At 41.9% G+C, this 26,707-nt stretch overlaps 1 protein-coding gene and 1 long non-coding RNA gene across 7 annotated transcripts; one reads left to right on the top strand and one right to left on the bottom strand.

The window, feature by feature from the left end:
* Positions 1-9,988: 9,988 nt before the first annotated feature.
* LOC138372662 (uncharacterized) lies at positions 9,989-18,907 on the bottom strand. Its single transcript, XR_011230892.1, has 2 exons — positions 18,464-18,907; positions 9,989-12,489 (listed from the first exon to the last, which is right to left on the bottom strand). It is a non-coding gene; the product is annotated as an uncharacterized lncRNA (long non-coding RNA).
* Positions 18,908-19,223: 316 nt separating this feature from the next.
* Positions 19,224-25,973, top strand: LOC123764347 (peptidyl-prolyl cis-trans isomerase). 6 transcript variants are annotated; one of them, XM_069338175.1, is made up of 5 exons: positions 19,230-19,385; positions 20,373-20,518; positions 22,415-22,485; positions 24,793-24,972; positions 25,283-25,973. In XM_069338175.1, the coding sequence occupies exons 3-5, from the start codon at positions 22,477-22,479 to the stop codon at positions 25,781-25,783; spliced, it is 690 nt and encodes a 229-aa protein (XP_069194276.1). In that variant the 5' UTR covers positions 19,230-19,385; positions 20,373-20,518; positions 22,415-22,476; the 3' UTR covers positions 25,784-25,973. The 6 variants fall into 6 exon arrangements, with proteins under 6 accessions (XP_045607961.2, XP_045607951.2, XP_069194276.1 ...); XM_069338178.1 differs by having other exon boundaries at positions 20,373-20,507; XM_069338189.1 differs by having other exon boundaries at positions 19,239-19,375.
* The last annotated feature ends 734 nt before the right edge of the window (positions 25,974-26,707 follow it).

Here is a 26,707-nt window from a genome sequence, read left to right on the forward strand (position 1 = left end):
TTAAAATGTACATTGTAGCAATTGAGTTTAGTATAACAACTGCATATAAATTGCTGGAAATGATTACACTGGTGAAGTTACATGTCTTAAGTACTAATATTGGGGAAGTGGGTAGTACATGATACAGTGGGAGTTTGAAGCACAAGGTAGAAAACTCTGAGGATGAAATTTGGTACTTTTTTTTTTAACGTTTGAATAAGGCGTAGGTTGGACAGCTTTATAATTCATCAGGGAGTGAGCTCCAAAGACTGGGTCCTTTTATCTGCATGGAGTGTTTGCACAGATTTAGTCTGAATCTGGGGATATCAAAGAGATATATATTTCTGGTGTGTTGACTATGGGTTCTATTACATCTATCAAACAAAGGTTTCAGTTAAAATTAGCATTTAGAAACAAGGTTTTGTACATGTAGATAGCACATGAGAGTGTGTGGAGTGAGTGTATGTTTAGCATGTTAAGGGACTTGAATAGAGGGGGCTGTGTGTTGTCTGAAGACAGAGTTTATTATACTTCTGATAGCAGATTTTTTCTGGGTGATGATGGGCTTGAGGTAGTTTGCAGTAGTTGAACCCCATGCACAGATACCATATGTAAGATAGGGATATATTAGTGCTTAGTATAATGAGAGGAAAGCAGAGTGAAGAATATAATAATGTATCTGATTTTAGAAAGAATACCGACTATTTTTTTTTTAGACTTTTTTGGCTGTATGTTGTATGTGGGTGCTGAAGTTGAGTCTCTTGTCTATGTATAGGCCAAGGAACTTTCCCTCATTTTTATTGGTAATGTTAACATTGTCTATCTGAAGTTAAGTCTGATTGGATGATTTACTTCCAAGTAAAATATAGTAGGTCTTTTCTGTGTTTAGTGTGAGTTTGCTGGTTGACATCCATGAGTGGCCTTTTAATAATTTGTTATTTATAACATTATTTAGTGTGTGGGGGTTGGGGTCCGAGTAGATGAGAGTAGTATCGTCAGCAAATAGTATAGGTTTAAGAATGTTAGAAACATTTGGCAAATCATTGATGTATATAAAAAATAGGAGAGGTCCTAAGATGCTGCCCTGTGGAACCCCTACGGTTAATGGTAGAGTGAGGGAGGTTGTTATTGATGGCTACATATTGGTGTCTGTCACTGAGATAGGATCAAATATAGTCCAGAGCAAGGCCTTGGATACCATAGTGGTGAAATTTAAGTAAGAGGTAGTTATGGTTTACAGTATCAAAAGCCTTTCTCAGGTCAATGAAGAAACTAATTGGGAACTCATTTTTTTGTCAAGGGCTGTGTAGATTATATTAAGCAGACTATAATGGCATCATTGGTACTCTTTTGAGAATGAAAGCCAAACTGGCAGAGACTTTATATGTTGAACTTTACAATTCAATTTATTTCTTTATTATGCACCCCATACCCATCCTGTGGGTGGTGGTTGGAAGGGTTACAGAGGCAAATAATCGGTTCAGAAACTGAACCACCCAGCTCATTTAACTAAGTAAATGACAATCTTTTGATGCTAGTTATACAATTATTAATGTTATACAGTACAGTATATACATGTACATTATGCAGAAAAACCACATGTGGAAAATGGAGAATGCTAAACACGTTTTTGGCTTAAATGGCCTTCATCAGAGCAAAGAAGAATAAAGAATTATTGTTGCACACATGTACATTATATATGTGTGTGTGTGTGTGTGTGTGTGTGTGTATATATATATATATATATATATATATATATATATATATATATATATATATATATATATATATATATAAATATATATATATATATATATATGCAAACAAGCCTGAATGGTCCCCAGGACTATATGCGAATGAAAACTCACAACCCAGAAGTGACTCGAACCCATACTCCCAGGAGCAACGCAACTGGTAACTTTTTGTGTTCCTCACGTGTGCCCCAAAGAATGAGGTGATTTGGTGAAATGCTATGCCCAAGACTACCATCCGAGTTGCCGTCGGGGAAGTGGCTCAAATAGCCTTGGCTATCACTTCCTTTTGATGGCCGTGATGATTAAGGCGCCCTGTAGTTACCAGTTGCGTTGCTCCTGGGAGTATGGGTTCGAGTCACTTCTGGGGTGTGTATTATTCATATATATATATATATATAAACTCAAAACTCACACCCCAGAAGTGACTCGAACCCATACTGCCAGGAGCAACGCAACTGGTATGTACAGGACGCCTTAATCCACTTGACCATCACGACCGGACATAAGGAGGTGATAGCTGAAGCTATTTGAACCACCCCCCCCCTGCCGGCACCCGGTTGGTAATCTTGGGCATAGCATTTTATCAAATCACCCCAGTCGTTGGGGCACACGTGAGGAACACAAATGTTCGCATTTGTGTTCCTTACGTGTGCCCCAAAGGTGATTTGATAAAATACTATGCCCAAGATTACCATCAGAGTGTGCCGATGGGATGATGGGGAGATAACCTCGGCTACCATCATCTTTTGTCCGGTTGTGATGGTCGAGTGGTTAAGGTGTCCTGTACACCAGATGCATAGTGCTCCTGGCAGTATGGGTTCGAGTCACTTCTGGGGTGTGAATTTTCAGTTGCATATATGCCTGGGGACCATTCAGACTTATTCTCGGCGTCCACGAGTCCATCGTCATACTGTGTCACAGATTCGTGGAGAACTGCTGTCATACTCTGTTACTCCAGGTTGGTCCATCTATCTCCAATGGGTTCCGTCACATGTCGGTATTAAAGGCAATGAGGTAGCCGACGCAGCAGCAGGGATGGCGCATGCTCCCCATGACTCTACAAATGTGCCTCTAGACCTTTCCGAAATTCTCCCGCAACTCCGGGTGGCCTCGCGAGTTGGGAGGCAATGATGGAGCCAGCACTCAGGTCCTCCTCTCTGGCGAGTCTCCGGGAGGATTCCTCCCCGCGTCCATGGACTCGTCATCATTCTCGACTCCTCGACACTGCCATCACTCGTCTCCGGATTGGGCACACTTGCCTGGCCGCACATCTCCATCGTCTACGGCTGGTAGATTCCCCATATTGCCAGTGGATTCTGACCCAGGAGCATACAGTGAAGCAGCTTCTACTTCACTGCCCTCGATTTCATAGCGCTCGCGTCAGACTACAGAGTTCCGTTCGTAGGCTGAATATTCCCCGCCTCACAGTTCCCGTTCTCCTTGACGGGGGAGGTGCGAGAGACGAAGACGTCCGTCATGACATCCTTCGCCATACCTTCCGCTTCATCCGTCATGTCCGTGGCCTGAAGAGACTGTAAAATTTGTGGCCTGAGGAGAGTGTTGGGTCTATGGCCTGAAGAGACTATAGGGACCCCATCCCTCCGCTATTTCCCGGTATCGGGCAGCCGGGGTGCATCCGATCCCACGATCGTTATATATATATATATATATATATATATATATATATATATATATATTGATCAGTCAGGGAGCTTAGTTAATAAGCACCAGGACTGACCAATCCTTATAGACGATCATTGGTGCGGTGGTCACGGTACTGTGTACGTTGAGGGGTGATCCTGGACAGCATGGGTTCGAATCCTGGCCGGGTCAAAGAGTTCTTAGTGATATATATATATATATATATATATATATATATATATATATATATATATATATATATATATATATATTCACACAAATACATATACACGTCGATAATGCTTTGTATCAAGTGATTCAACAAGAGGCTCACAACAGTCACTATACAAGGCACTTTACATCTATGGTGAGTCACACAGTTACTAGTCTTGCTGCACACCCACCCAACTGGGCGGCAGCTTTACAGTCATGTGCTCCACACCCACCTAACTGGGCGGCAGCTTTACAGTCATGTGCTCCACACCCACCCAACTGGGCGGCAGCTTTACAGTCATGTGCTCCACACCCACCCAACTGGGCGGCAGCTTTACAGTCATGTGCTCCACACCCACCCAACTGGGCGGCAGCTTTACAGTCATGTGCTCCACACCCACCCAACTGGGCGGCAGCTTTACAGTCATGTGCTGCACACCCACCCAACTGGGCGGCAGCTTTACAGTCATGTGCTGCACACCCACCCAACGGGGCGGCATCTTTACAGTCATGTGCTCCACACCCACCCAACTGGGCGGCAGCTTTACAGTCATGTGCTGCACACCTACCCAACTGGGCGGCAGCTTTACAGTCATGTGCTGCACACCCACCCAACTGGGCGGCAGCTTTACAGTCATGTGCTGCACACCCACCCAACTGGGCGGCAGCTTTACAGTCATGTGCTCCACACCCACCCAACTGGGCGGCAGCTTTACAGTCATGTGCTCCACACCCACCCAACTGGGCGGCAGCTTTACAGTCATGTGCTCCACACCCACCCAACTGGGCGGCAGCTTTACAGTCATGTGCTCCACACCCACCCAACTGGGCGGCAGCTTTACAGTCATGTAAGTCACAAGCAAAAGGCTTAACAATCCTTGGCTTACAAAGGGAATACTTAAATCCATTAACAAAAATAATAAGATTTGACTAAATGTAAACTCTGTCAGCAGAACTATTTGTATACTTTGCCTCATTATATAATGGAATGTGAAAAAATCGCGGAATTCAGAGATAACACCATCAATGGTGTCCAAGAAATGTGTAAGTACCTGGTTGATGGGGTTCTGGGAGTTCTTCTACTCCCCAAGCCCGGCCCGAGGCCAGGCTCAACTGCCGCCCAGTTGGGTGGGTGTGCAGCACATGACTGTAATGCTGCCGCCCAGTTGGGTGGGTGTGGAGCACATGACTGTAAAGCTGCCGCCCAGTTGGGTGGGTGTGGAGCACATGACTGTAAAGCTGCCGCCCAGTTGGGTGGGTGTGCAGCACATGACTGTAAAGCTGCCGCCCAGTTGGGTGGGTGTGCAGCACATGACTGTAAAGCTGCCGCCCAGTTGGGTGGGTGTGGAGCACATGACTGTAAAGCTGCCGCCCAGTTGGGTGGTTGTGGAGCACATGACTGTAAAGCTGCCGCCCAGTTGGGTGGGGGTGCAGCACATGACTGTAAAGCTGCCGCCCAGTTGGGTGGGTGTGGAGCACATGACTGTAAAGCTGCCGCCCAGTTGGGTGGGTGTGGAGCACATGACTGTAAAGCTGCCGCCCAGTTGGGTGGGTGTGGAGCACATGACTGTAAAGCTGCCGCCCAGTTGGGTGGGGGTGCAGCACATGACTGTAAAGCTGCCGCCCAGTTGGGTGGGTGTGGAGCACATGACTGTAAAGCTGCCGCCCAGTTGGGTGGGTGTGGAGCACATCAACAGTTTTTGAAAGTTTTTTTGATATATTTAAAATGTGTCCCAGGAAATTCAGCTTGTGGTCATTGAGAACGCCAAGGAATTTGCCATCTACTTTATTACAAATTTGGGTATTGTTAATCCTGAGATTTATTTCATTTGAGGATTTATTGCCAAACAAAATATAGAAAGTTTTGTCAATATTGAGGGTGAGTTTGTTGGCAGTTAACCAGTGATGAACTTTATTTAGCTCAGTATTCACTCAGTATAAGTTATACCTGTTAATTAAATATCCCTCTTACATAACCCAACCTGTCAATTAATGTTCTAATATTTATTTAATCAAGAACCCCCACATAATCCCTAACTAACATCAGGGCCTATCACTACCCAACCCGTTCTCGCACTTGCTTATGAATAAGTGCATATGTGACATACTAATTTATTGCACTATCAAAGTGACTGATCCCTGTATGAACATAAAAGACCCTGGATGAGCCAATTAAGATCCCAGGGGTCGTAACAGTTGTTATATAATACCTGATTGGCATCTAAAATTATATAATTATTTATACGAGGGAATGATTGTGCAGCCCGGTTGTGAATGCATTGCACTGCACTCAGGTTTTAAATATTAATTTAATATATGAAAATCAATGAGATTTTTATACAAATTTAACAAAACCGTTAAAAAACTTGCAAAAGTGTATAATTTTTCTTCAATGATATATAAAAATAAAATTATTTTTACTCAAGAAGTAATTTTTTTTGTATTTAATATTTAAAATAATATGAGTTCATCTTTAATATTTTGTTTTAGTGCATATATCAGAAAATATACTCCGAAGGTATATTCTTCCTGTTGCTTCTTTGTGTATATCCACAGTTTCTATAGTTGCATATACGGTATATTTTGTCGTAACTAAAGTATATATACACACATTGGTTGGTCAGTCACAATTGATATACTTGTTTCTGATCTGGGAGAAAAACGCAAGCCATTATGGAGGGGGAACTTATTTATTAAATAGTAGTTTTATTTATTTATTTATTTATTTATTTATTTATTTATTTATTTATTCATTTATTTATATACAAGAAGGTACATTGGGTTAGAGAGAATATATTTAGTCTCCGTGGTGTAGTGGTAAGACACTCGCCTGGCGTTCCGCGAGCGCTATGTCATGTCATTAAATTTGCGAGAACGGGTTGACCCATCTTGTGGGCGGTAGTGGAAAGGGTTACAGAGGCCCATAATGGGCTCAGGGACTGAACCCCACAAGTCATTTAGCTAAGCAAGTTACAATCTTGATGAACTAGTTACAAAATTCAGTAAAAGTCGTCACATCAACAATGGGTTCGAGATCGACCACAAGTACAGGTTCTAAATTAAGCAACTGACATATGTGGAGAGCTAGTGTCACAATTGATATGTTTGTCCTGCACACCGCCCCCCATCCAGTGGGCAACGGTGGATAGGTTACAATCACTTAGTTACTACCTACAGTTAGGAAACTGGGGATATTTGGCTAAAATTTCTGGTAGCAGATCATTTTGAATGAAATATTTACACATCGTTGGTACATTGGTTATAGAATTGTCTCTGAATTCATAGCATAGTATTTACAATCTTGTAAAGCCACTAGTACGCGCAGCGGTTCGGGCAGGTCCTTAATCTAACAGATAATTTTAAGTAGATAAATTCTAGCAGAATTAATAAAATGATAACAGATACATTGCAAGAAAAAAATGAGATGTAGTGTATAGAGATGTAGTAAAAAATGAAATGATATATATAAAGATGTAAAACTGCAGTAACACAAAATATGATCGATGGCTAAAGTGACTATAAGACAAAGTCTATAACATAGCAGAGTAAATACAGCAGTACAGTTAAGAGTAAATCTAGTGGCAACATTTATTAACAGACGCATAAAGCCAAGTAACCAGATAATTGGGGGGGTAGAAATAGCCTAAGCTACTCTATCCCTTTGAGATGTATTTATTGCTTATCTCAATAAACATACTTGAACTTGAACTTAAACCAGATAATGCAAAAAGCTGCAGAACACCAATTATGCTTAATGACTATAAGCAAAAGTACATGACAAATGATATAACATAGTTGAGGAGAAACAGTCAGTACATGTAAAGTAAATCTACCAAGGTAATAAACAGTGGAATAATTATTAAGAGTATGCATAGAGCCCAGTAACAAGATAATGCTATAACCAAGCTGGTGAGTTAATACAGTAAAGTGCGGCGAATGGTACATACAGATTGGGAACTGCCTGCTGTTAAATAGCAGGAAAATAACAGACCATTAGGCCTAGCCGCCAAGGAGAAAGGATATACATGGGCCATATATATATATAGGGTAATTGTTAATATGCAATACAGTGCCTAATTGGCAATTAAAAATTTTCAAGATATAGCTGAAGAGCCTTGTTCTCTTAAGAAAATAAAGCGCAGCACAGCACTCAGGTTATATTATTTCAATATATGAAAATCATGAGATTTTTATACAAATTTCACCAAACCCTAAAAATAATTGCAAAAGTATATAATTTTTCTGAAATTTTATATGAAAATAAAATTAATTTTACTCACGAAGTACTTTTTTTAAATTTATTGTTTAAAATAATATGGGTTCATCTTTAACATTTTGTGTCAGTTCAAATATCAGTAACTATCCGTAAATCTACTCAGAAGGTGATTACTTCTTGTTGCTTCTTTGTGTGTATATCCATAGTTTCCATAGTTGTATATATACGGCATTTTATGTCATAGCTAAAGTATTTATACATACTAGTTGGTTAGTCAAAATGAATGTACTTGTTATATATGTGACAATATAGTCGCCATTATACTGGGATAAAATGACTGTGTCTGGATGAGAGTGATATATGGGCGTAAAATCCCAGCCAAGCAGCAATACAAGAGAAGTAATTATTGTGTCCATAATATGGCTATAGAGAAGCCGACTTTCCTTCACCTGAAAATATTCTCCATCTTCCCTCAATATAATTATTACATGAAAGAAAACTTAGCAGCGTATTCTATGGTAAACTATAGTGTGTGAACCAAAATACTCCTATGTATTTTGTTTTTTTAATTAATGCCCGAAACGTATACTACTGGCTTTAGGCATTGTACATTATTCCTATGAATCCTGTATTGTTCATGGAGCTTATGTGATATATATCAACCTGGTTGTTAAACAATTTGGCGGGTCGTATTCCGGGGAAAATTAGGATTAAGGACCTGCCCGAAACGCTATGCGTGCTAGTGGCTTTACAACCATGTAACAACTGAACAAAAACCATCTAATTATCACAGGGGACTTTAACATTGACCTCTGGGAGCCTGATAACCCTCCTGCTGCTAGTTTTCTCAACTGTATGAATTCCTGCTTCCTCATACCTTTAATCACTAGACCAACTAGAATCACTGATAGTACTGCCACGACTCTTGATCACATCTGGACCAACATAACCTCTCCGCTTACTTCAGGGATAATCACCGATAGCACTACAGGCCATTACCCCACATTTCTCCTAACTAACATTAACAAACCACCTCTAGAGACAAGGGAGATAAGCTTTAGGCTGCACAATGAAACTGCTATAGACAATTTTATAACTGCTGCTGCTAATGTCAACTGGGAGTCCGAGTTAGGTAACATAGGGGACATCAACCTAGCAGTGCAATCTTTTCTTCAAAAAGCTCTCAGCCTTTATAACACCCACTGTCCTATGCTAACGAAGCAAGTCACAACTAAAAGGCTTAACAATCCTTGGCTTACAAAGGGAATTCTTAAATCCATTAATAAAAAAACATGACCTCGAGAAGAAGTATAGGTCAGGATCGAATCGTCTCCAAAGAATTTTCAAGGAATTACTCATCATTGCTATCTAAAATAATTAGAAGAGCCAAAATTAAATACTACGAAGATAAATTTACCCACACAAAGGGCAACATTAAGAAAACTTGGAGCACAATTTCACAAATATTGGGATCAAAGAAGATTTTAAATAACAAACCAATACTCCTGTCCAATAACAATGGTCAGCTTTCAGCCTCTGACACTGCTATTGAGTTCAATAGGTTCTTCTCTTCCATTGGGTCATCCCTTGCAAATTATATTCCATCTTCCAGTACTGATGTTAAGGACTATCTTACAGGTAACTATCCACAGTCTCTGTACCTAACGCCTGCAAATTCCACTGATGTTAATGAGATAATCCTTTCCCTTAAAACCAAGTCTAGTGCCCTCGAGGAGATACCAACTTTAATTTACAAAAAAACTCCAGATCTTTAGCTCATGTCATTGCTTTGCTCTTCAACAAGTCACTTGAACTCCAAACCTTTCCAGATATTCTACAAAAAAAAGCGAGAGTAACGCCTGTCCACAAATGTGGTGATCTCACTGATGTTAACAACTACAGACCTATATCAATCCTGCCAAACTTGTCAAAAATAATTGAAAAACTAATCTACAAGCAGCTTTACTCTTATCTAGCCAAACACAATATACTTAGCTCTTGTCAATATGGCTTCAGACCCAAAAAAAGTACTAACGATGCACTTATTAGTATTTTCTGACCAGGGGGAGAAAGATACTGGCAGTATGGGGCGTTAAAGTTTATTGAAGATTAAATTCTGCAGAACATGTAAATATATAAAGTTCACATAAAGTAAGTAATTATATAAAGTTTATATTAAACACGGTTTATTATAGGCTTAACAAAGTTGATATTATATAAAACTTAATATTGAACATGTAAATATACAAAGTTTCAAATATAATTTAAGGAATATATAACGTTTATATTAAAATATATAAAGTAAATATATAAAGTAAATATATAAAGTAAGAATTAACAGTAACAATTCCAAGGACTAGATTTAACTTAAAAGGTACACCCGTAGTAAGTATGAGACCTTAGCCTATAGTGACATGGAAACTAATTCTGCAGAAACCTAAAGGTTAACTGGTACTAGAATTAAGGCCGAGTGCAAATGTGTAGTAATTATATAACACTAGGATATAACAGGCAGGACACAAAGAATAACTAATAAGTGAGAGACCACATAACACGTAATGTACCCGGCCAAGAGGCCGTAAAAGACCTAATGGATAAGGAGAAGGGGGTGTGACTACAAGTAGGGCTTACTAGCACCTAGACTGGGCAAAGTATTAGCTGCGGACAGCGGGACACTTGGGGACCGGCGCTGCACCCCCCCTTCCCACATGCAGTGGGGAGACAATCGGGACAACTGTGCAAAGCATGACGGGGTACAAAAGCAGCCGCTTGCAAAAGGGGGGGAGGGTGGGGTTTTGCGAGGGCAGCGGCGAGGGCAGGCGGAGTGAGGCGGAGCCCCGTTGTGCGCCCGTATTTATACGGCCCCAAACTGCCCGCGCAACGCCGCGGGACGCGCTGCGCAATTGTTTCTTTCTCCCCCGCCAGAAACATCCCCGCTTGTGTTGCAAGCAGTGACCATTTTCTGACCAGGGGGAGAAAGATACTGGCAGTATGGGGCGTTAAAGTTTATTGAAGATTAAATTCTGCAGAACATGTAAATATATAAAGTTCACATAAAGTAAGTAATTATATAAAGTTTATATTAAACACGGTTTATTATAGGCTTAACAAAGTTGATATTATATAAAACTTAATATTGAACATGTAAATATACAAAGTTTCAAATATAATTTAAGGAATATATAACGTTTATATTAAAATATATAAAGTAAATATATAAAGTAAATATATAAAGTAAGAATTAACAGTAACAATTCCAAGGACTAGATTTAACTTAAAAGGTACACCCGTAGTAAGTATGAGACCTTAGCCTATAGTGACATGGAAACTAATTCTGCAGAAACCTAAAGGTTAACTGGTACTAGAATTAAGGCCGAGTGCAAATGTGTAGTAATTATATAACACTAGGATATAACAGGCAGGACACAAAGAATAACTAATAAGTGAGAGACCACATAACACGTAATGTACCCGGCCAAGAGGCCGTAAAAGACCTAATGGATAAGGAGAAGGGGGTGTGACTACAAGTAGGGCTTACTAGCACCTAGACTGGGCAAAGTATTAGCTGCGGACAGCGGGACACTTGGGGACCGGCGCTGCACCCCCACCGCAGGCCAGCGGCCGGACCCCCCCCCCGAAGGGCGAGTGCCAGCTGGCCGCGTGAGGCACTCAATGTAGCAGAGCAACAACGTCCCGTCTGACGTAGGATGTGAGCACTACTCTTCCGCCTGCCGTTTGCCATTATTTCTGATGTGGCGAGCCCGTCCCGAGACAGCTGGGTGCGGAGCGTAGTCATCTGGAGTCAAGCCTAGCGCCGAGAGGGCAGCGCGTAGGATCCTGGAGAAATCTCGCCTGGTGACAGGAGCGCTTGTAGGATCTGTGCTTGTAGGATCCGAAGAGTGTTGATTCCTGACCATGTAAGCGATACCTGGTCCAGTCGGAGCGTGCGTCGATTTTTTGTCGCGTAGCTCACCTCCCCCGGGCTGAAAGATATAAGGCAGTAAGGGTGGGCAGAAGCGGCGTGCAGTGTTATCGTGACAGGCAAGAGCACAGACGAGAGGGAAACCCTAGCTGAATCAAACGGAGACGAAAAACGGGGGAGGGAGCCCGGCAGCAGGAATTAAGAGAAACCTTAATTAACAATCCTGGATGAATAAAGAGCATCCGAATAATTATACTGTAGCAATGAAGGGGGGGGCTAACAAATCTAAGAATCTTCCAGCAAACGGAAGGGGGAAGTACCTTTGCTAAGAGCAAAGGTGGGAGAAAACCGGTAGAACAGCAAGGAGGCACAAAGCAACTATAACAGGGTAAGACGAAACACTATAAATCTTGAATATAAACAATACATATACCAAGAAAGGGTATAACAACTAAGCAACATATACATAAACAATAAAATGGAATAAGAACCAATTCTTAAAGCCAAATCTATAACATGCTTGTGTCCTAATCGGATGTAGAATGTGAGCGGGGAACATTACCCTTGGTCTCTATCCCATCTCTGCCTCCAGACGGGTGATTGGGCTGGATAGAAGCCAAGGAGTCTGCCTTGAGTGGCCGCTGAGTGTAGTCTTGTGTTGTCAATGAGCGTCTGCGAGCCGCAGCTAGTACGCCGTGAACTTCGGCAACATCTTTAGAACAGGAGCAAAGTGAAATCGACGGCAGGGAGCTGCCATTCAGTAGCTGTAATAAGGATAATAATAAGAATACAATGTCGTAAATAATCGTACAATGAAGAATACAATGTAATATCGTAAATAACAGATGACGGCAAGTGCCGCAGAATGGAAGAAATTAAGAAAGCAACGCCAAACCATAATAACAATTTATATTTTAATAAAATAATACTGGAATGACAGTAACGGTACGGAGTAATATTAATACTGCCATATAGCCCAGCAAATAAAGAGAAGATAATAGTATTAACGTAGGCCCTGGGCGGCTGCATCCCTGCACCGCTGCGTGCGTTGATGGTGATCAGAGGAATATCCGGCTCGCGTTCTCTTCCTCGCCGCAGTAGGGTGTGAAGGGGGGGGGGGGGGGTTCCGGCTTGTCGTGGCTGCGAATAAAGGGAACAGAAGAAACCGGCATTGAGCGCCAAGCGGGCAGAGCGCAGTGGAAGGAATAGCGGTTGGAGGTAAGGGGCCCCTAACCTAATGATAGATGAGGTAAAATTAAATAGAATACTATTACGTAGTAGGAAACAACAATGGCGAAGGAACAAGAAGAGTAAAATAGCCCAGAAGGCCAGATGGCCAAAGAACGTTAGCGACCTATGGCCAACAGCATGCTGGCTGCGCTGGCCAACCACAAGCTGGCCGACGTCATGCTAACTGACTGGCTTGAGCTTGCCGAAAGGAAGGCCGAATGGCCAGTTTTTTGCATGACACCGTGCGCGAGGCCATGCTAAACTTCTCGGTAGCATCCAAATGTAACTTAATGTACTGTCGATACGATGAAGAATGGGTGGTCAGATATAATGCACAAAATTCAGAATAGAATATATAATGAGGGAAACGAGTGTAATAGGACGAAATAACCGGAGAAAAAAAAAATTGTGGGGGGGGGCCACCCGAATGCACTGCAACTAGCGTACCTTAGCTGAAAATAACTTAAAGGCACAGAGGCAAAGCAATAGATTAATACAAATCCTAATTGATAGTCCCTTAATAACAAATTGAACGTGAAACTTAAACAAAGAGTAAATTGCGGGAGAAAAATTTTTCCGTAATAAATACAAATCAAATTGAGAGTCCAACAATAACAAAATTAACAGACACGCAGACGTAGGAGGAACCGATAAGCCGCGGCTCGCGCACCGCTAGCCATACCTAAACATACCTAGACAGAAAGGGGAGAAGCATAAAGGTAGCCCAGCAAAAGACTAGTAATTAGTAATTAGTAACTCTGCAAATAGCACATCCTGGCTGACTTAATAATTTACTTAGTAACTCTGCAAATAGCACATCCTGGCTGACTTCTTAATAATTTACTTAGTAACTCTGCAAATAGCACATCCTGGCTGACTTTACTTAATAATTTACTTAGTAACTCTGCAAATAGCACATCCTGGCTGACTTTACTTAATAATTTAATTAGTAACTCTGCAAATAGCACATCCTGGCTGACTTTACGTAATGACGTAAGGCGAGGAAAATGAACAAACATACTGAACACAGCAACGCAAAATTAAACATGCGACATGAGCAAAGCATCAACTGTCGGAGTAAATTAAGGTAGGCTGTTTGGGAAAAGGAATCCGTGGTAATCTGAAAGCAGGAGGCATGTTAGTGCTGAAATGTAGAACGTAATTAAGAGGAAGGGCAAGGCATGTCGCGAGATGTCTGCCAGTACAAAATAAGAAACCTTCCATATAAGCGTATAAAATCTTAATTTACATTGTCTTAGGAAGGCAAAGAACGGGATATCATTAAATATACGACGTTCCCGACGACGCTTCGACGCCGCCATCTGCTGGAGTGTACCGTGCCCCAGGCAACGTGGGGGCCACCCCCCTGTCCAGGTCACCTGAATAGGGCAAGTCATGGCACGTGAAGTCTGCAGGTACAAAATAAGGGTATACAATCGGCGTGCATATATAACCATTTTTACATTAAGAGAACGGAGGGAAAGCATAACAAATATAACCTGATAAGTAACGTGAATAAACTGCAAGAGCCAAGCGTAAATACTGTAACCACTGAGGAAACTAAACTGCAAAGCTAAGCATAAACTACTGTAACTACCGATGAAACTAGGCAAAAATGCAGGGCCAGGAGACGTGAAGCTAAAATAAGGGCCCGCGAATACTGCAAATAGCACATCCTGTCTGACTTTACTTAATAATTCTTAGGAACTCTGCAAATAGCACATCCTGGCTGACTTTACTTAATAATTTACTTAGTAACTCTGCAACTAGCACTGCCTGTCTGACTTTACTTAATAAATTACTTGGTAACTCTGCAAATAGCACATCCTGGCTGTCTTTACTTGATGACGTAAGGCAGGGTAAAAGTGGGCAAGCATACTGGACACAGCAACGCAAAAATAAACATGCGACATGAGCAACGCATCAACTGTCGGAGTAAATTAAGGAGGCTGATTGGGAAAGAAAGTCCGAGGTAACCTGAAACAGGAGGCATGTTAGCGCCGAGATGTAGAACATAATTATGAATAGGGCAAGGCATGGCACGTGGTATCTGCAAGTACAAAATAAGGGTATACAATCGGCGTGGATATATAGCCATATTACATTAAGGGAACAGAGGAGATGCATAACATAAATATAACCAAATAAGCGACGTGAATAACTGCAAGAGCCAAACGAAAGTACTGTAACTACTGAGGAAACTAGGCAAACTGTGCTATTATAACATAATTACAATTAATACAATTATAACAAATAATTATAAATTGCAAAACAAAGTATGCTCAAAATAAAGCTGGACTATAATTCGTTAGAGAAACGGGATTAACACTTGTAAGTTTCCACAGTCGGTGGCTGTGGAAACGTTCCGGGCTACACCGGCAGATGAAACGTCTGGATAAACCAGCGGCCTGGGGGGGGGGGGGCCCACTGTGACTTCCGGGCTACCAGGCAGACAACACGTCTGGATAAACCAGCGGCCTGAAAGACCACATATTTATATGGCCAATGTAAATAAGATACCTGAATAACATCGCCAGCTTAACTCACCACAGGAAGAACGTCGGCTGGACATGAACCCCCGAGCGCAGACAGCGAAGACGGCAGCGGCTATGACAACCTTCGTGGCTACATTGGGCAGACAAAACGTCTGGAGAAACCAGCGGCCTGGGGGGCCGCAGTAGATTCCGGGCTACACCGGCAGACAACACGTCTGGATAAACCCGCGGCCAGAAAGGCCGTGTATTTATATGACCAATATAAATATAATACCTGTAGAACATCGTCGGCTTTACTCATCGCAGGAAGGACGTCGGCTTAACTCATCGCAGGAAGGACGTCGGCTTAACTCATCGCAGGAAGGACGTCGGCTTAACTCATCGCAGGAAGGACGTCGGCTTAACTCATCGCAGGAAGGACGTCGGCTTAACTCATCGCAGGAAGGACGTCGGCTTAACTCATCGCAGGAAGGACGTCGGCTTAACTCATCGCAGGAAGGACGTCGGCTTAACTCATCGCAGGAAGGACGTCGGCTTAACTCATCGCAGGAAGGACGTCGGCTGGGGAGCAGCCCCTGAACGCAGTCAGCTAAGACGGCAGCGGCTGTCAACCTTCCTGGCTACGTTGGGCAGACTAAACGTCTGAATAAACCAGCGGCCTGGGAAGCAGCAGTATCTTCCGGGCTACACTGAGCAGACAATACGTCTGATAACCAGCGGCCTGGGAGGCCGCAGTATATTCCGGGCTACACCGAGCAGACAATACGTCTGATAACCAGCGTCCTGGGAGGCCACACATGTCTGGATAAGCCAGCAGCCGGGAGGCTGCAGATTCTTCTGGGCTACACCGGGCAGACAAAACGACTGTAAAAACGTTTACTGGTACTGGTAAACGAAACTGGTACTGTCTAGCGTCAGTACTTAATAACTTTGACAAAGTCAAGGAAACAAGTATAAAGGTAAAACAGTAAGTAAAATGACATGCACTTAGGCAATGCATAATTAGTAATAAATTGCTGATGGAACTAATCAATACGAGTCCGAGATAAACTTAAAGGGAGAGGCATGAGGCCCGAAGACAGCATCTAGGACATCCTAGCTGACTTTACTTAAAGGTGAAGCATAAGTTAAACAATTGTAAACCAGTAAAGTAAAAACATGCAGCAAGGGCAATGTAAAATGCAGGACATTTGCTGAGGAAACTAAACATAAATGCAGGGCCAGAAGAAACTTAAAGCAAGAGGCAAGGGGCCCGATCCCGACAACTATCACATCCTAGCTGACTTTACATAATAACTTAAAGGCAAAGCAGAGGTTAAACAAACGAATGTAAAACCAGCAAAGAAACTAGCAGCTTGACACTGCATAAAATTCATTAATAAATTAAGGAAACTTATGGAAAACAAGTCCATAAAAACTTAAAGCTAGAGGCCGGAGGCCTGTGAACACAGCAGCTAGCATAACCTAGCTGACTTTACATAATAACTTAAAGGCAATAGCAAAAGTTAAACAAACAAATGTAAAACCAGCTAAAGAAAACATGCAGCTTGACACTGCATAAAATTCATTAATAAAGGAAAGTTATGGAAAACAAGTCCATGAAACAAAGCTAGGAGCCAGAGGCCTGAGACACTGCAGCTAGCCTAACCTAGCCGACTTTACCTAATAACTTATAGGCAAGCAAAGTTACACAAACCTAAGTGTAAAACCTGCGAAAGAAAACATGCAGCTTGACACTGCATTAAATTCAATAATAAATTAAGGAAACTTATGGAAAACACAAGTCCAAGAAAATTTAAAGCTAGAGGCCGGAGGCCTGGGACACAGCAGCTAGCATAACCTAGCTGACTTTACCTAATAACTTATAGGCAATGACCAAAAGTTAAAACAACCTAAATGTAAAACCAGCTAAAGAAACACGCAGCTTGACACTGCATAAAATTCAATAATAAAATGAGGAAACTTATGGAAACAAATCCAGAAAACGAAGCTAGGGGCCAGAGGCCTGTGACACTGCAGCTAGCCTAACCTAGCTAACTTTACCTACTAACTTAAAGGCAATGACCAGAAGTTAAAACAAACCTAAATTTAAACCCAGCTAAAGAAACATGCAGCTTAACACTGCATAAATTTCAGTAGTAAATTAAGGAAACTTGTGGGAAAACAGGTCCATGAAAACAAAGCTAGGGGCCAGAGGCCTGTGACACAGCAGCTAGCCTAACCTAGCTGACTTTCCCTAATAACTTAAAGGCATTAATAAGCTAAAGTTAAATAAAACTAAATGTACAACCTGCAAAAGAAACAGGGAGCTTGACACTGCAATAAATTCGTTAATAAGTTAAGGAAACTTATGGAAAAACTAGTCCATTAAACTTAAAGCTGGTGGCCAGAGGCCTGTGACTCGGCAGCTAGCCTAACCTAGCTGACTTTACCTAATAACTTATAGGCAATAAGCAAAAGTTAAAACAGACCTGAATGAAAAGCCTGCAAAAGAAACATGCAGCTTGCCACCATTAAATACATTAATAAATTAAGGAACTTATGAAAATACAAATCCATGAAAATTAAAGCTAGGGGCGAAAGCAAAGGTAAAATTACAGTAAATATTGTAGCGTGAGGAAACACACCCTGACTAACAGTCAGACTGTAAGGAAGGACATATAAAGAACGTAAATAATAAATAACGGCATAACAGAAGACGCCCAACAGCATACCTCACGTCGACTGGGTGGGGAGCTTAAGGACAGGGCTGAGCAGATGGGGAAGGAGAGGGTAGGGGTGGACAGGCCTCCTCCCGAGTGTGGTTCAAATAACAGCCACCTACTGGAGAAAAACCCAGTGCCCCATAACACCGAGGGTCACCTTCCCCTCTAGGACCACTGCACCTGCATTTGGTCACCAACGCTGAACCAACAGGCAAGCTTCAGGGCGCGCGCGCCAACAAAGAGACAAACACTGGTCTGACGCGCCAACACAAACACTGGTCCCGCGCGCCAACAAACACAAAAACTACCTTAAATGTTGAGAAGGGCAGGACGCCCCTAACGGGTCACTCCGAGTCGTTGTCGCGAGGAACTGTTGTAGGGTCCATGCTGTGAGAACAGTTGAGCGGGCTAAACTTCTGTGTTTACGACTCGCTGAGCAACAGTTTTGCGAGGGCAGCGGCGAGGGCAGGCGGAGTGAGGCGGAGCCCCGTTGTGCGCCCGTATTTATACGGCCCCAAACTGCCCGCGCAACGCCGCGGGACGCGCTGCGCAATTGTTTCTTTCTCCCCCGCCAGAAACATCCCCGCTTGTGTTGCAAGCAGTGACCATGATTAAATTAATACATGCAGCTCTTGATAAAAGTGAGTCCACAAATAACCCTGTTGGGTTATTTGTGGACCTGCGTAAGGCTTTTGACACTGTCAACCACCAAAACTTTCTTCTTAAATTACATCATTATGGAGTCAGAGGACACTCCCTGCAATACCTTAACAAGAATGTAAATTCAACTTAATTTCTATGTTCTCTGTTAACTCCCAATGTACCTTCTTGTATATAAATAAATAAATAATGATAAATAAATAAATAATAAATACAATTTATTGAACTTTATTCGATTTTTAAAAAATACTATTATTCATTTAATGATTCAAAAACTAAGCATATATGAGCTAAGAACGAGAGCGTACATAAATTTTATATACATTTGCTAGTATACTAGTAATGTATATATGTGTATAATGTGGATTAATATGGATAAATGAGGGGGAGGTCGTGGCCAGGTGCAGCATTCGGACAGTTGCTACTGACGAAGGTAAACAAAGCCTGGACACATCATGGCGTCTGTTTACCTGTGTCAGCTGGTCCTCTTGGTGTCCCGGCGCCCATAACTTGCACCCCATCACGGCCGCCCTGGCCACTAGATAGATGGTGGACCTCAGGTAAATTCAGGTAAGATGGGGTCTTCCTGGGGCATAAATGACCTTTGCATTTAAAAAGAGAGACTAAGTCGAGTTGCTCTGGAACTTAATAATAGTGAAATAATTCATTGTCAGGGGACAGGCAGCCAGTGTGTCGTTAATGACATGTTAGGATTATATACAAATCCCTCCCATCCCCCCCCCCCACCCCAGGGTGGAACTACTGACCCTCCCCAGGTTGCAACCCCACAACAAGCTGACTAACTCCTGGGTACCTACTCACAGCTAGGTAAACAGATGCATTATTCAATTTCTTTCTTTATTATGCACCCCATACCCATCCCGTGGGCGGTGGTGTAAAGGATTACAGAGGCACATAATCGGTTCAGGAACTGAACCCTCTAGTTCGTTTAGCTAAGCGCATTAAGTGAAACGAAACACACCCAACCATTTATGACCCACCTGGGATTCAAATCTGGGAGTCTCGATTGTGCTTCGAGATTGAATCCGCCTCTACCACCGAGACCCCTCTTAACATTAATTATAATGCATTGTTATAAAATAATGAAAATTCTACAAACCTGTGTAACTAATGATTTTATTTAATATTTGGGTAAAATTTTCTAATGTTAATTATGTTAAACAATTAAATAAAAATTATAATACAACTGTATGAAATGAAAAAGAATTCAGGCCCTAAGCTGAAGCTTGTTTAGCTTCTGGCTAAATCCAGTCCTGGTGTCTACCATGTCTTGTTCTGTCTACTTATTTTATCTCGGTTACTATAAAGGACGCGGCAGTCATCTGTGTCTTTTATTCTTCTCGGTGGCGTGACATCATTCTGTAAGCATATTACTGTATATACCATATAATTCATATACCACTTTAATTTAAATTATTTTTAAATTAAATTATATAATTTGTGTTGTCGTGAAGACCGACAATATGCCCCCCCCAGGTCAGGTCTTTCCCCTCTGGTATATCTTTTATGTAAATAATGAACATTAGTGATTGACAGGGACCTGATTAACCAGGCTGTGATTCATACGTCAGTCTGCAAGCAGGTGCGTGCGTCCAACAGCCTGGTTGACCAGTCCAGCAACAAGGAGGCCTGGTTGAGGACAGGGACGCTAAGCCCTGAAATCATCGCAAGGTAACCACAAGGTAGTGGCACTAGTACTGATCTTTGTGGAGTTCCAATAGTGAGATGACTCCAGTCCAATACATTGTCTATAATCACTGCTCTCATTTTTCTATCAACCTCTTAAGGAGGGGGACTATTAAATTCCTTTTTGGAATCTGAATAGATGCAGTTAATGCAAGCATTTCTTTACTCTATCATAAAACTGAGTAAATTTATTATGCAGGGCATTTCGTTTTCAAAACCATACTGCATCTTTGATAATATGTTTTTTCTTTTAAGATATTTTTCCCATTAGGTTTTAATTACTCTAATGATTTGGTTACCACACATGTTAATGATACTGGTCTCCAGGTTAGAACCGTCTGATTACCACTGTTGCAGATTGGGACTCTTGTCTTTTTCCATATACTGTACCTGTTAGGTTCTCAGTTTGTAAGAATGTCTGCAAAATGATATGTAGTTGAAGATTGCGCATTTTCTTGGAACTTCCTGGTAAAACTCCATCTCATCTCACAGATGTGTTTCCTAAGAGGAAGCCTCAGTTGCTCACCAAGTCTTAGCCTAACACATCAGGTCTTTGAAATCCATCCATAGCCTAGCAGGAACCAGGATCAGCATTTGGCTTTTTCTGTGGAGAGCCCCTCCAGCTTCCCAGAGCTATACCGGGCTGATTTGCATATATTAGACCCTGGCATCAGTCAAAGTGAATGGAGTTCTTTAGCCTACCGGAGACCATGAGCCAGAACCTGGCCCCCCTCAGAGAGGCACAAGGAGCCATGGCCTATAGAAACCCCCATGAGGTTGGAAGTATTCTATGTCTGCCATCTACTGGGTTAGGCACCCAGAAAGGTAGACCCAAAACAAACTACAGCTGGTTAAAAATTGCCCTAGCAATTTTCCCTGATTGAAACATCAACAGTTCTTCATTGTCATTCATTGTATGGGCTGCATATCAACTCTTCAGTCACTTTATTGTGATGCATCGTCTGCACCCACATTTTCTATGCATAGGTTGGGTAGGTTAGGTGGGTGGCTTAGGTTCGTGCATTTTAGTACCCCTTGTATGTTGTGGCAAAATGAGCTGGATTGTGATGTGTGTAATGCTACCTGATGGCAGCCTCTGACTATATTACCACGAGACCTTTCTTTTTATACCCTTTTTTTCCACCCTTTTTCAACTCATGCTGTGATCTCAATTAGTACTAAGTTTTAGTCTTCCTACTCCTTGCCCAAAACACTGTGCGTATTAGTGGCTTCAGGCATTGTATGTACTGTACTAACTCTATCTATTAATCCAACATTATGTTTGTAACTCATCATGTATGTACATATGTACTTTTACCTGAATAAACATTTGATTTGATTTGATTTGAAGAGTTCTAGTCAGTTTCTTACAGCCTGTCAAGCAACTCGACTGTTGGTGTGAACACTTCATGTGCACTTGACGAGGGCTTGGTAAAGCTTTGAGATTTTGTAGGTTGATTTTTCTGGAGGTCATTTCAAGGTGTTTCTCCAGTGTTGCCTAATACCCTATACCTGTATGGTTCTAGAGCTGGGTTGTAGTGCCAGTGTGGGAATGTCGCCCTTCCTGGCCAACACCCAAATCTTGGGCCTTCCTTAGGGAGCAAAGAGTGGAGTACTTTGGAGAATATTGTTTACTGTAGAATAGCATTGATATGGTTGGTAGGTGGGCATATTTTGCTTGAAATCTTTGTCACGTGTGCATAATTTTAACTTTAAAGGAATAATTTTAATGTTGTTCACTAGAACAACATTGGCTCGCTAGAACTTTGAATTGTAAGTTTCAGGGTCCCTGAACATTTAGGGTTGGTATAGAAAAAACTTTAATTTTTATTTTTTGCCTCGTATAATGAATTATTATTTAATTATAATTCCAATCGATTTGTGTCTGACAGGTAGGATCACCCAGTCCCACAGCTCAGCCACCAAGAACGATTACGAACACTACTGCTGCCCAATGATGATGGTGAGTACATTTTCCACACTGTGGGTGCTACCTAATAATGATGAAGATGCCTACCTATCAATGACTACAGAGGAGTGAGATTTAATTCTTTATGCCCCGCCTCCTGGCTCTTTGTACCGGACATGCTAATTACCTCTCTCAACATTAACCCCTGTACTGCACAAACCACCGTAAGTCTGTTGATGGGAGGTGCGCCAACCACCGGATGGCATTCATTTGTATATCATAAGATTCAGAACTCGCATGCAGTAACCTGGGTAGCAAATGGAGTCCTGAGGCCTCCAGTTAGCATCTGTCCTCTTGAGAAACATTCCCAGCATGCCCCACAGGAGTGGGTAGGCTCAGTTTCAAGTGAGTTACCATGGCTGGCAAATGTGCTTCCAGCTCCCGGTCTCAGATGGGTCATGTGGTTGAAAAATCACTCCCGGAGGATGAAATGCATGAAGAATATATAGTATTTGAGAGGATCCTGATAGTGATGTTTATAGCCCAAAACCCGATAAAGAACTAACATAAATGATCAGATATGGGTGATACAGACATTGATAAGGACGATACAGTGAACATGTACAGTATGCAGATCTCGCCACTCAAGAAATAGTTTTTTTTCACCTTGTGGATGTAACAGTGCTGAAAAGTTTCAACATGTATTTGGTGAAATCAGGCAAGAAACACAAATTCATACTTAGTCTTTCTCTGTTGTCACAATTACTGTACTTGTAAAGTTTTGGCCAGAAATGGTAGTGTTTTAATGAGGTTTTGTGCCGATAATGCCTCCTGCTGTTTCCGACAGATTGGCTTGCAAAGTCTACCTTGCAATATGCAAGCTTGGTTACATACCAGGTATGGGAATATGTGCAAAAAGGTAAATGTGTGTGTTGTTTGCAAAGAGAGAAAAAGAAAAAGTTGCTCTCTTTGCATAAAATGCAAAGTTACCTTGTGTGCCATTGACTGCTTCAGTAATTATCACACCCTTGTGAAGTTCTGATTTTTTTTTTACATTATATATAGTGTGTGACAGTGTAAAATAAGTATATAAATTGAGAATTGAACAAGTAATATTGTTCAATAAACATATTTAGTGTACACATTAGTGACACATGTATCATAATTACTTGGAACATTATGCTCATTCTACTGTGTACAAATTGTAAATAACATCAATGTGCATAAGATGACAAAAAAAAGAGAGAGAGAGAGAGAGAGAGAGAGAGAGAGAGAGAGAGAGAGAGAGAGAGAGAGAGAATGAGTGAATGAGTGAATGAGTGAATGAATGAATGAATGAATGAATGAATGAATGAATGAATGAATGAATGAATATAGAAAAAAACAATTTGTGGCAACTCGCTGCTCTTGAATCACCCGCGTGACTGGCTTCGGGAGTTTCTAGCACGAGCACTCGGGCATCTGTGACTCACATCACAACTGATTTCAGCATTATAAGAAGAAAAAATTTTGTGGAATAAATTTTGTTTTTTTTACGTGCACCATGGGGTTGTCATATTAAACTAACACACAATATATGGGTTATTGTTTTCAGTCATATTTTTCTAAACGTTGTGGATGAAATTGCCTTGAACAATCTCATCCTTCATTGTACTATCCTTGCCATCCACCTGTAGAGGGAACGAATACTGTATTTCATTACATCTCTTAAGACTCGAGTGAGTGTCCAGCTATTTATCACATGGTGCCCGTGCAACACACAACTGAATTTGGCTCCGAGACCAGATTCCTGCCACTGTATATTGTAATTACAGTACAAGAAAGTGAAAATCGTATTCCAACAAGCACTCTTTGTACTAGGGTATGGCTGTCCTTCTCCAGCGACGAATGGCAAGGTACAGTATTGCCATTCCAAGTGGAATATGAAAATAAATATTACATTACCACCTGTACTAAGAACAGGTGATAGCAGGGCTGACTGTCCACAGGTGATAACTGGATTGATACTGTCCACAGGTGATAACTGGATAGATACTGTCCACAGGTGATAACTGGATTGATACTGTCCACAGGTGATAACTGGATTGATACTGTCCACAGGTGATAACTGGATTGATACTGTCCACAGGTGATAACTGGATTGATACTGTCCACAGGTGATAACTGGATTGCTACTGTCCACAGGTGATAATGGGAAGGGGGGGGGGGACCAAACTGACCACAGGTGATTATAGGGCTGACAGTGAACACTGTCCATAGGTGACATTTTCTACAGGTGATAAGGGGAATGACAAAGTTTACAAGCAATAATGGGGCTGACAAATTTCTACGGGTAATAATGGGGGCTGGCACTGTTCACAGGTTGAGGACCTCCGTAGGATGGGTGAACCCATCAAGAGGCTGGTAGAGGATGGCCAGGTGTTCGCTGTCCAACAAGATGAAGATGGTCAGCGTGTCGCCAGGATAACTTTGCAAGATGAGCAGCTGTGCCTCCACCCACTCCTGCGTCAGCCCCTGCCTGCCCACGCCCACACCCTCCAGGTTACTTTATAAGACTTCACCAGTCTCACTGACTTATCTCTGGAATGTATTTTATGAATTATTGAAGAAAACTATTAATTTAAATAATATAGTATTATTGCAGATGACGAGTCACAATAAGGTAGCCGAAGAAATGGTGACCTAACTACGACTCAGAAGATGGAGAAGCGACGACGTTTCGATCCATCTTCGACCATTATCAAATGGTCCAGGATGGACCGAAATGTTGTCGCTTCTACATCTTCTGAGTTGTGGTTTGGTCATCGTAATATTATTCAGTTATCAGAATTATTAATTTCATTTTCTTCAGCACAGTGATGTTGTGAATATGCTGGACCCTTCCTCCACCCTGGCGTTTCTTGATTTTGGGTGGGCGGGGTCGACAAGAGGGCGGGTCACCATCCAGCTAGCCCCTGATACACTGCTCTCTAGACAGTTTGTGTTGTTGTGTACGGGGCAGCAGGGCCCTAGCTACCACAACACTAGACTGTTCCGAGTATCACGCAAGAGTCGGCCGGGGGAGTGGGTGGAAGGCGGAGACTACGAGAGCAATGATGGTCTAGGAGGAGCCCCACTGCTACCTGATCTAAAGGGAGAGTCCCGGGGCTCAGCCAGGGCAGGGGATGTGTGGTCGCGGTGGCTGGATCACCGCAGTGCCCAATTTGCCATCACTTTGAGGGACCATCCAGGGCGTTGGTCACGGGTCTTCGGTGAGGTGGTGAGCGGCCTGGATGTGGTGCGGGCATCAGTCAACCATAGTGACATCAAAGAGGTGACTGTGGTGGACTGTGGTGTTGTGCTGCCACTCTAGTTCACTATACCTCCATCACTCCTGTGGTGGAATATGGTGTTGTGTTTCACTGCACCACCACTACCAGGGTTGTCGAGAGCTCTGACACCCCCGTGTATTGGCGTTTTATATATTGTACACTTTTAACCTACAAATTCACCATTGTAACATCAAATAGATGTACTTATGTATAAATAAAATTATATAATAAGTGGGCCCTCTCACTTCTCTTTAAACCCAAGCACAGATACAAGATCTAATGTATATATATATATGACCTACCTGTATTGCAAATGGCTAACTTCTTTTTCTGAGAGCTATTTACAAATCAAGTAACTTGAGCAGCCAGTATGGAAATAGAATGAAATTAGAGTAGTGCACATTAAACTTAATAAACTTTGCAAACATTTCATATGATTGACAAATAGGAGTTCAAATCACACTCCGACTTTCTTGCCTTGTAATACTGTAGCTCTTCTCATCCTTCGTGAAGCTATGTAGTGCCAGACAACACTACCTTGTGATAATTATTTCAGACAGATTTTTTTCTTAAAAACTTGAATCTTATTATTATGAGGAATATTATCAGAGAAAAGATTGAAGTGGGTGGAAGGTTGAGGACGAGGGATAAGACCTATGTTTATTGTTTTGAATAAGATGATACGTGTTATAGTGTCGAGGTACAGCGGTCTGTTCTCATATTTACAAAACATTGCATTTTAGTGGAATTTACTAAATGTGCTGCACTAGTAAAATTGAAGAACTATAATTAGGATTTTTTTGCATCAGCCCCCATTTAAGGGTACTGCCTTGATGTAGTGATTGGGGCTCCTTCTCCACTCCTTCCTGCCACGTCGAAGTGAATTACACTTCGGCGTGTTCGCTGTGCACGGAGATCGATATATTCCCCATTTTTCCTTCATCTGCTCGTTGAGCTTACATAGC

This window comes from Procambarus clarkii, chromosome 5 (genome assembly GCF_040958095.1).
Source record: "Procambarus clarkii isolate CNS0578487 chromosome 5, FALCON_Pclarkii_2.0, whole genome shotgun sequence".
In the NCBI taxonomy this organism is placed as follows: domain Eukaryota; kingdom Metazoa; phylum Arthropoda; class Malacostraca; order Decapoda; family Cambaridae; genus Procambarus; species Procambarus clarkii.